The 12,113-nt window shown below is 33.6% G+C and overlaps 1 protein-coding gene across 1 annotated transcript in view; it reads right to left on the bottom strand.

The window, feature by feature from the left end:
- Nucleotides 1-12,113, bottom strand: part of XPR1 (xenotropic and polytropic retrovirus receptor 1) — a 203,910-nt gene that overhangs the window by 43,652 nt on the left and 148,145 nt on the right. Inside the window, exons 8-9 of the mRNA XM_052653633.1 lie at nucleotides 4,299-4,489; nucleotides 3,959-4,138 (exon numbers count right to left, since the gene is read on the bottom strand). Of these exons, the coding sequence (XP_052509593.1) occupies nucleotides 3,959-4,138; nucleotides 4,299-4,489 (371 nt within the window). The remainder of the gene's footprint in view (nucleotides 1-3,958; nucleotides 4,139-4,298; nucleotides 4,490-12,113) is intronic.

Here is a 12,113-nt window from a genome sequence, read left to right as displayed (position 1 = left end):
CCTAACACCAAAGGATCAGGAAGTCTAACTCAGTCTCTAGTCATGGACTTTTGTGAAACTGGTAGCCTAGAGCAAATTTCTCATTTCTCACTGACATGAGACAGACTACCATACTGTCACAACCTGCCAAACCTAGCCTTATAACCTGGCTATTAGAGAAAACCTCTGTAAGAGCAGAAGAGTAGGAGAGTGTATTAAATAAGAAAGAAACAGAGGGATGGACTAGAAAAGGAAAGGAGTAAAATAAAATAGAAACTGAGAGGAAGGGAAAATTTACAGAAGGGGGAAAATGAAAAAATAAAGGAGGGAGTGGTTTTGTGTAAGAGAACCAATGAACTTAATCGTAGTCATTCATGCATTTAACAAAGATTCATTAAGTATTTATTATGAATTATTTATTTATTTATTCATTAAGTATTTATTATGTCAGGCATTGTGAAGCTACTGAATAAATAAAACATGGCCTGTACCACCCACAATCCCTCTGGGCAAATAAACACCAAAAGAAATACTGACAGCACCAGGTAGTAACTGCTATTACAGACAGGCAAACGAAATACCCCAGAAATATTTAAAAAGAAGTGAGCAAGTAGTTTGGTCAGAGGTATAGTGAGCAGAGATAAAGATAAAAACAAACAGAACATACTTAATTCCCTGATAAGTGAGCCCTTAAACATGGTCAAATTCATCTTAGATTTACCCAAATTCCCCCTTTGAAGTGAGAATTCTCCTTCCTTTCTTATTTTGGCTAAGGTCTTTCAACTTCTACTTTGCTTTGATTTTAATTAAAATAACTGAGAAACTGTATTAAGAAAGCTAGAAAAAATCTGGATGTTTGATGTTTACCCACATACACAAAAAGGCCACTAATTAGTTACTACAAAGAATATATGTTAACATCATCTTCAAATTAATGTAGACAAACAGTTAAGGAGATAAAGTCTTAATTTCTACTTACTGATAATCACATTCTTTCAAATCTGATTTTAAGATTCCATTAGTTGATCCAACAATCAAAGTTAAACATCTTACATAAAATGACTACCAGGTCTGTTAAATGGTAGTGTTTAAAAACACAGGTTATGAAGCCAGAATGCCTGAGCTTACATCCCATATCCATTACATCCTGGCTGCATGACCTTATATAAGTTCTTTGAACTTTAGGTTTCCTCATTATAAAATGTGGATTAGTAGTAGTTCCAATCTCATGGTTTATTAAAAAGAATAAAATAATTGATGAGGAGGGCATGGCAACCCACTCCAGTATTCCTGCCTGGAGAATCCCATGGACAGAGGAACCTGACAGGCTATATAGTCCATGGGGTCGCAAAGAGTCAGACATGACTGAGCAACTAACACACACAATATAATTGATACACATAAAAATGCAAAGACAATGCATTATTAAATGAGAACATTTCTGTATTTATACCAGAGATATGTGTAAAAATTTTATTATACAACTAAAGAAAATATTAGAAAAACCAATTCCAAAATAATATAGGAAAATACTCTAATTTAAAAACTTTATGCAGCCTTCTATAAGTTGATACTTTTGTTTGGAAAATCTGAGGCATTTTTTTATGTTTCCTAATTGGATTACAATGAGGGCAAATACAGATCTGGATAGAGGATAAATGAACTGATGAATGCAAAGAAACTGTATTAGTTTGACATATAATACTAATATCAAAACAAATCAATTTCTTAAAAACTTTTTTCTAGCATCTATTGGGGAGAGGAATAACATATCAATTCAAATTAAAATATGAATATAAATGGTGCCCAGTGCCTACCACTATGGGCCAGGTGACATGTTCTTTTTCCACGAAAAATTGAAGAAAAAGAATGGGAAATGTAGTTTACTTTAGGATGAAGCTTTCAAAACAGCTGTATCAGGGAAATTTAACTACAGTAGAAACATTCTTGTTAATTCACTAGAAATAAATCTAAGGGCAAATTTTCTCAGTGAGATTTGAATTAAAAATAAGTCAATAGGTCAATTAATATTAAAATAATCTATAAATAATATTTTTTACTATTTATAATTATTACAAATACAACAAACAACAACGCTTCTTTCTGTATGTCACTGCTTCTGACAGTATATTTTACTATTCTCTTATTTCTTCTTCTAATATTACTGCCAACCTATTCCATCAACAAGTTCTCATTTATTAACACACAACAGATGCACAGATAAATATCTACTCAATGGGGAATCATTCTGCTAATAAGAATAACTGGTCATGCATGAATCATAGCAGCTTCCTATTTAAACAAGAAGGATGCACTGGGGAAATGCTCACTTAGCACATAATGTACACAACTGTACTATTTTGTTATTGTAATGATGCAATCATATTAACACCTGAATTTTCTAAGTCTTCCAAATCTCATCTGAGATAACTTTATAGAGATTTCATAATAATTTAGGAAGGAAAAACGTGTTTATAATTTTGAAGTTATTTTCTTGTAACCAGAAGAATATTACATTTTTATGAAAATGACACAAAATCCAGAAATAAAATGACAACCTCAAAATAAGAAAGGTAATGTAATATTGTTGTAGTAACTGGAAATGATTTATTTTTAGCACAAATTTCAAAAGAGAAAAAAAAAGGGCCCAAATTTTTGTCTTAAAAAAAGTTCTCTAAAAAGCATGTTTTCCTAGATGATGACAAAACACATTAAAGGGGATGATGATATGACTTATTACACACCTCAACAGCTAAGTCCCACACTCAGAATACAAACTTAAAATTAGGCCCAGTGGTGCTATACTTAAAGGGAATGATTTGCTATTTAGTTATTTATATTCAATAAAGTTTGTGGAAAAGAGGGAGACTCTTCATTGGAGATATACAAATAAATACAAATAAATGAACAATCAACTGGGGAGAAGAGAAATCAAGATCTGGGCTATTTTCTTTTCCATATTGCTATAAATACTTACTTATACTGGAACACAGGTTGCTTTTAATTTGTTTAGTGGTTACTATGTTTTTTTAAGAGAAAGGTCATATTTTATATCTTTAGATTTAAAAAATTTAGTTAATGCTATATGCAAAGAGTATATTGCTAGGCACAACAACAAAAATTCTGCTATCCCTAAGGGGCATACAAAAGGAAAAAGAAATAAAAATTATAGTTTTCAAGGCAGTATTACAAGGTTAAAAAAAAAAGTGAGAGAGTAATTGGGGACTTTGAAAGTTTGTAGAAACTGGTCAATTACTAATTTTCACTCTACTATTAGCTGTATTTTATAATCTATGAAATAATTATATTAAAACATTCTCAACTGATTTTCAAAACAGAGATGGTTAAATTTGAGAGTAAGCAGGAGTTCCTTTCAAGGGCAATCTTTACAATATCCCAAAATGTATACTATAGCTACCATTTTTGCAGGAAATTTCATATCCTAATGCTAAGACTGCTTGATTTTGAGATTAAGAAATAGGCAAAATGGAATTTAAAAAGTTAATTTCTCAAACTAAACTTGGAGATCTAACAAGATAATCCTACTGCTTCTAGAGACCCAATACTTCACAAAATAAAAATATTTGACTACTTATGGTAATTTAACAGGTATATAATAGTTTAACCACCTTAAAAAAAGGAAACAAAGTTCTGTATGTTATCACAGTTGATTAAATAATCTGTATAGTAATTAATTATGAATTATTATCACTTTCCAAAATCACTAATATCTCGACACTACTCCATTATGGAGGAAAAAAAAATGCATGAGTGCTTTTCTTGGGGCCACTGTACTGCACAACATCAAGTGTATCAGTTACACTGTGTTCTTTGCTCCTGGAGCTGGGCTACCACTCATTTAAACTACAATGTGAACATGTCTTCTAAAGTTGGGCAATACAGAAGTTTTGTTTTCATTCTGGAGAAAGCCAAAGATCAATATATCACTCTACAAATGATACAAAATTTCTGGACTTACCAGCAGTTTAAGCAGCCAAAACCGGGATTTATAATAGAAAGTTTTGGTGGGGTTGATGAGAAAGAAAACCATAAATCCATAAAGGGCAAGTGGGTACACATATGTGGGGATGACACTAATTGGAGCAAAGAAGCATGCCAGAAGGCTCAGGCACCACAATATCCCAAGGAATCCAGCAATCTGATAAAGGATGGGAAAGACAAAAACAAAGAAAATTATTTTTATTTTTACCAGTACATAGAAAATCTTTAATAAAACAAAGAAAAATGGTTTAATTATTATCAACAATCCCCTTCAAATAGAATATAGAGTTTAGTATTATTATATCTGGTTTGATTACCTCAAAGAGATGCTGATGAGACAAATTGCTTCTTGGATTAAGTTCAAAGATGAGCACATGATTTACTCCAGCCTGTCTCCAACCATACGTGTTGATGCCCAGTAGAAAAAGGAATTCAATCAGAAGAAAGCCACCCCGATAGATTCTTATCAAGGGCCATATATTTCTACCTGTTTCAAGTTTAAATATAGCTGAAAGAATATCAATTAACTGGTTAGTCAGGAAATCTGCAACATGTCCTTTAACTGTCTTTTCTCTTCTCAATGATATAGCCCTGGCAGAGGAATTTTTAATATTCAAAATGTGATCCTAGGTTATTTCAAGAGCCTGATAAATTTGCTTAAAGGTTCTTCTCTTCATTTTACTCTGCAAAATTCTACCAGAATAATTTTCCAGAAAATTTGAGTTTCAGCCTTAGAACCATCAGCTCAGCCAAGAATTTCTGGCATGACAAAACTTCTTTGGCTTTGGTTTGGCCATCATTGAGCTGGATATAGTAATATCTACCTCAGAGTTACTATGAAAATTATAAGGAACAGTATACAAGAAAGCAATGTGAAAGATGAAATATATAAATGACAACAATATTTATAGAATGTTTATTTACTACATCCTAAGGATTGTACCTTAACATATAATAACAATTTATCTAATCTTCACAATGTCTCTGTGAGTTAAAAACTATTATCTCCATTTGATTGACAAGGAAACTACAGCACAGAGAAGTTAAATAATTTGCTCAGGGTTAACAAGCTAGTATACGGCAGTGCCAGGATTTTAACTCAGTTTTGCTCCAAAGCCCAAACTCTTAAATTACATTCAACTGTCCATATGCCCATACAAATGTTCAATATCACTACTATCCTATAGCTCTCCAATAATTATAATGTTCAAACATGTGAGCCTCACGATTTAAGTTCCTCACAATCTGATCTCCAACTCACTTCTCCCAAACTTATCCCATAATGCCCCTAAATTAATTCTTATCACCTGATAAATTTTATTTTGTTTGAACAAATTCACTTTTCATATCTACTTAAGTTGTTCCCTGTACTTGAAACGGCCTTGTTCCTTCTTTTGACCAATTCTATTTCTACATTATTTAAAAGTCAGATTCTCATCTGTTCATAAATTGACTGAATCAATATGTTTCACTTTGAGCCTATGTGCCAAAAATTTCAATTTGGCAACCAATTTCTCAATTTTCCAAATAACTATAAAATTTACTCTTAGTACTCACTTGAAATTTTATACTTGGAGTCAAATACTATAGATCAGATTTCAGTCCTAAATTTACTAGGGCATATTTAATTTTTCTAATTCTCAGTTTCCTTGTTGGGTCAATGGGGGAGAATATCTAGTCTCATCAGTTTGTAAAGAAGATTAAATCTGGACAACATAAATGGCTAAAACAATGTTTGGCCCATTATGAATATTCAGTATGTATCAGTTTCTTTTCCCTTTTACGCGATGAAAATTGATGTTTTCATTAATTTGACAAATGTTTATGTGGTGCCCATTATGTATGACACAATTCTACAGCCTGGAGATTCAATAATGAGCAACAGACAAAATAACTGTCTTCAGGAAAGTTCTATTCTATATAATATCAGATAAGAATTTTGAAGAAAAAAGTAAAGGGATAGACTATTAGCTGTATTTTAGGTAGGGTGGTTAGAAGATGATATTTGCAGGAATCTTAAGGAAACAGAGACTGGTTTGTGTGAAGGAAATAGAGACTGACTCATGTGAAGGAAATAAAGCCTAACTTGTGTGAGTATTTGGAGGAACGGAGGCTCCAAGTAGAGGGAAGGACAAAGAACCCTAAGATATGTATAAGCCTCATGAAGTCCAGGAACAGGAAGAAGGCCAGGGCCACTATGACTAGAATGAATGAGAGGTAAAGTGGCAAAAAGTTACCTAAAGGCATATGAGGTAGGATTTGCTGTACTTTGTCAAGATTTAAGCTTTTACTCAGATGTATGAAGCCAATGAAAGGTTTTGCATATAAGTGATACAACCAGACTAATAATTTTAAAGGGCTACTCTGTCATGTGAAGAACAGACTGCAAAGGAATAAGTATGCTAACAAGAAGATTAGTTAGGTGGTTAAAAAAATTTTTTTGATGTGTATATAGTTTTATATACTGATTCCCAAGCTAAGAACACATATACATTACAATATTCAGGAAACAAAAATAAGTACAAATCCCAAAGAATACACAGTTAAACTATTAGAATTAATAAATGCAGCAATATTGCAGTCTACAAAATTCAGTTGCCCTTACATACACCAGCAATGAACAATCAAATGAAATTAAGAAAATAATTTCAATTACAAGAGCAAACAAAAGAATAAAACATCAAGGAATAAATCTAACCAAGGAGGTGAAAGACTTGGACACTGAAAACTACAAAACACTGCTGAAAGAAATCCCATATTCATGGACTGGAAGATGCGATACTGTTCAAATGGCAATGTTACTCAAACTACTTTACAGATTCAATACAATCTATATCAAAATTCTAATGGCTCTTTTTTTCTTTCGGTACTCAAATTCATACGGAATTACAACAGCTCCCCAGATAACAGCCAAAACAATACTGAATAAAAAAGGTGGGGGACTCACAATTCACAATTTCAAATTTTACTCCCAAATAGTACTGTGTAAACACAGACATAGAGACAAATGAAATAGTGAGAGCTCAGAAAAAAAATTTATACATCTATGGGGTTGATTGATTTTCAACAAGAGAGCCCAGACTATTCAATGAAAAAGAATATTCTCTTCAACAAATAGTACAGAGACAATTGGTTATTCACCAACTGGTTATTCACATGCAAAAGAATGAAGTTGACCCCATTTTTCCAGCATGTACAAAAATTAGTTCAAAGTGGATGAATGAGCTAAATATAAGAGCTAAAACCATAGAACTCTTATTAGAAAATATATGGGTAAACTTGTAGAACTTTGGTTGGATTCAGCAATGGCTTCTTAGATATGACATCAAAAGCATGAGTAGTAGCAACACAACATCAAAAACAGATAAACTGGACTTCATCAAAATTAAAAAATTTGTATATCAAAGGACATTATCAAGAAAAGAAAAAGATAATCTAAAAAGTGGGAGAAAATACTTGCAAATTATGTATCTGATAAGGGTCTAGTATCCAGAATATATAAAGAACTCGAGCAAATTAGCAATAAGATGACAACTCAATTAAAAAATGGACAAAGGACTTGGACAGATATTTTTCCAAAGAAAATATACAAACAGCCAATAAGCACATGAAAAGATGTTCAATATCATTAGTCATTGAAAGTGAAAGAAACAGTTAGCTGCTCAGTTGTGTCTGACTATGACCCCATGGTCTGTAGCCTACCACGCTCCTCTGTCCATGGAATCCTCCAGGCAAGAATACTGGAGTGGGTAGCCACTACCTTCTCCAGGGGCTCTTTCTGACTCAGAAAATCAAACTTGGGTCTCCTGCATTGCAGTCAGACTCTTTATTGTCTGAGCTACCAAAATGACTTGAACAGACATTTTTCCAAAGAAAATACATAAACAGACAAAAACACATGAAAAGATGCTTAATATCATTAGTCATTAGAAAAATGCAAATCAAAACCATGTAAGTATACTACTTCAAACCCTCTAGGATGGCTATAATTAAAACAAACAAACAAACAAACAAACAGGAAATTCCCAAGTATTGATGAGAATGTGGAGAAAACAGAATCCTCATAAATCGCTCGTGGAAAGAGAAAATGGTGGAGCCTCTGTAGAAAATAATTTGGTGGCACCTCAGAAGGTTAAAAAGCATTATCATATAATTAAGCAATTCCACTCCTAGATGTATATTCAAAAAATTGAAAACTGGTACCCAAACAAATCCATGTATATACGTGTTCAAAGCAGCAAAATTCACATTAGCCAAAAGGGAGAAACAACCCAGTATAGCATATACTAAATTCAGTTTTGCTAGATACTGCCAAGCAGTTCTCCAAAGTACTATACCCATTTCCATTCACTCACTTTAATATCTTCATGGTATTCCACTGTATAGGAATAATGTCATATATATTTTTTTAAACAGTTCCTGATAGACATCTGAGACATTCTTAGAATTTTGCTGTTATAAACAAAATGGCAATGAATACCCTCCTTTCATACACGTCTTTGCACTCAGGTACAAGTATGTTTACAAGATAAACTTATAGGAATAATATGTTTAATCAAACTGATTGTATTATAAATTTTTTATATATACTGCCAAATTTCTAAAGAGACTGCAACAATTAATACTCTTACCACTAGTATGAAAGCGCTTGCTATTTCACACTCATACGCACTTAAAAAATTCTTTTTTATTGCAGCATAGTTGACATAAAACGTTGTGTTACTTTCTGCTATACAGCAAAGCAAATCAGTCATACGTATATTCTTTTTTAGATTCTTTTCTCATATAGGTTACTAGAGAGTATTGAATAGAGTTCCTTGTGCTTTACAGTATGTCTTTATTAGTTATGTTTTATATAATAGTAGTGTGTAAATGTCAATCTCAATTTTCCAATTTATCCTTCTCTCCCATCCGCCCCAGTAACCATAAGATTGTTTTTTACATGTATAACTCTTTTCCTGTTTCATAAATAACTTTGTTTATACAATTTTTTTAGACTCCACATATAAGTGGTATCATACGATATTTGTCCTTCTTTGTCTGACTTACTTCACTCAATATGACAATCTCTAGGTCCATCCCTGTTGCTGCAAATGGCATTATTTCATTCTTTTTTATGGCTGAGTAATATTGAAAAGCAGAGACATTACTTTGCCAACAAAGATCCGTCTAGTCAAGGCTATGGTTTTTTCCAGTGGTCAGGAATGGATGTGAGACTTGGACTGTGAAGAAAGCTGAGCACCGACCGAAGAATTGATGCTTTTGATCTGTGGTGTTGGAGAAGACTCTTGAGAGTCCCTTGGACTGCAAGGAGATCCAACCAGTCCATTCTGAAGGAGATCAGCCCTGGGTGTTCTTTGGAAGGAATGATGCTAAAGCTGAAACTCCAGTACTTTGGCCACCTCATGCGAAGAGTTGACTCATTGGAAAAGACTCTGATGCTGGGAGGGATTGGGGGCAGGAGGAAAAGGGGACGACAGAGGATGAGATGGCTGGATGGCATCACCAACTCGATGGACGTTGAGTTTGAGTGAACTCTGGGAGTTGGTGATGGACAGGGAGGCCTGGCATGCTGCGATTCATGGGGTCACAAAGAGTCGGACACAACTGAGCGACTGAACTGAACTGAACTGAATATTCCATTGTATATATGTACCACATCTTCTTTACCCATTCCTCTCTCAATGAACATTTAGGCTGCTTCCATGTCTTGGCTATTGTAAACAGTGCTGCAACGAACACTGAGGTACATGTACCTTTTTGAATTACGGTTTTCTCCAGGTTTATGCCCAGGAGTGGGACTACTAGGTCATATGGTAGCTCTATTTTTAGTTTTTAAGCAACTTCCATACTGTTCTCCATAGTGGTTTACCAATTTACATTCCCACCAACAGTGTAGAAGGTTTCCCTCATGTACTTTTAATGGTTAAACTCTTAACTCTGTTCAACCAAAAAGTGAAATGTGACATATTATTATTATATCAATTAAGTATAGGTTACTAGGAAACTACAAGAAAAAGTTTTTAAAAAATCTGAGCAGGTAACTTTTCATCTTCATAACACTAACTATCTGGAATATGTGAGTTTCAGACAAATTATTAAATATTAGGTCATGTCCCCTTGAGGAACTACAGCAATTATGCACACTATTTGTTTATGTCAGTGTTTGAAAAAAGAATCATGCTTGTACATGCATTACTACTGCTGAGTTTCTCTCTCAATTCTCAACTCTGTTATCTTTTAAGCAACCGCTGGGAGATAAATAAGGATAGACAGCTGGCTTTAACTGTATTTATCTCACAGACACACAAAAATTAAACAAAGAAGGGTTCTGAGGGGAGAGAACATAAATGTACAATACTAAATGCATAAAGCACACATTAGAAAACAAGTCAGACTGTCTCACAAGAACACAGGCTACGTATATGAAAGAAAACAAACCCCCAACGTGTCCCTGAATTTAGGAAAGCATTTCAATTCATTCACATAAAAAGAATGAAGTTTATTTATCTATTCTTATGTCTTATTAACACCATGCTTAACACCATGCTCATCTTGGAAAGGAAAGAAAAAATTTCACACACAGATGAATAAGCTTTTTCCTACAGAAAGGGCACGTCCATCTCATATGACATATCATATTGATATAGTACTTCATACCTATAAATGCTTTCTTATACCTCTTAGCTGATGTCTATGAACTGGCTTCAAGGTATCTTTTCATTTGTATCATCTAATACTCTTTTTCACCTTAGGTGAATTTACCACTTCTCTCCTTCAAAACTTATTCCCTCCTCTTATGTTTCACCCTCTAAAACAGCCAACTACATCTCTGCTCATCTGTCTCTTTCTGTTGGAATGCCTTTTATTCCATCAATACCCAGGATAAATACCATTTCTTTCATAAAGTCTTCCCTGAAGCTCTCATTTGAAAGTAATCACTTGTTCCCTTGACCTGTTTAGAAAATACTTTCTATTTTGTAGTGTATTATTATTGTTCTAATGTCTCAATCTCCCTTATGTAACAATAAGCTTCATGAGGAAAGTAATTCTCTTATTTATCTTAAGACTCAAGGTAGCAAGCCTAATCATAGATATACAAAATTTACTTGTTGAATTAATTTTAATACAACACTGTAAATTTAAGGTATTAAACTCATTTAACAAGTGAAGAAATTGCTTCGGAGAACTTAAGTGATGTCCTTAAAGCCAATTAACAAATTAATAATTAACAAATAGTTGAGCTGGGACTGTAACCCAGGCAAGGCCTTTGAAAATAAGTCCATGTGTTTTCCATAACCGTTAGCTTGATAATCAATCTAGGACTAAGTTCTTTTTTATTGTAGCATTTCCATACAGTCTATGTAAGTAATCTGCATTCAACCCTAAAGATACAGAACTAGATTTAACCTGCATTGAAAAAAAAAAAAGCCACAAAAAGACACTGGTAACTATAAGAAGGCAAGAGTGGTTGCATAGAGACAAGTTCAGAAGGTTGCTGCAGTATACTGAACAAATGGTTGTTTAGACAAGGATGGTATTGGTGGGGTTGGACAGATTCAGAACTTTTTTGAGGACAGGGTGACAGGATTTGGTGATGGATTGGAGATGAGTATGGGGGAAAAGGTTAAAGGTTTTTGGCTTGAGAAACTGGTGAGAGGTGATGCTATATGGAAGAGAAAGCATATTTAGTCATTAAAAAAATTAGACATCTAAGTAGCCAATGAGATATCATTTCAGAGGAAAAAGTATATAAACTTGGGAGTTATTAGCATACAGATGATATTTTAGCCATAGGCTTGAATAAGATCACCTAGCTAGAAAATGCATGTAGAAAGAGAAGGAGTTGAACATTAAACCCAGAGGTACTCCCCAATATTTAAATGCCAAAAGTAAAGAATAACTAGCAAAAGAGACTGGGAAAAAACTGCCAGTGAAGTTTAATAAGAAAACCAATTGTTTGTGGTTTCCCAACAAAATCAACTGAAGAAAAGGTTTCAAGGAGTGATCTACAATGTCAAATGCTGCTGAGAGGTAAGTCAAATTCTGGTTTAGTAAGATTATGCCTTCCTTGTTGTATCATTTCTTGACATTGGGAATGCACTTGTTTCCATCAATTCCTCCTACCTCTT

Source organism: Budorcas taxicolor, chromosome 16, assembly GCF_023091745.1.
Source record: "Budorcas taxicolor isolate Tak-1 chromosome 16, Takin1.1, whole genome shotgun sequence".
NCBI lineage: Eukaryota > Metazoa > Chordata > Mammalia > Artiodactyla > Bovidae > Budorcas > Budorcas taxicolor.
Note: the sequence above shows the minus strand (reverse complement) of the source record. Positions and strands in the feature narration are given on the sequence as shown.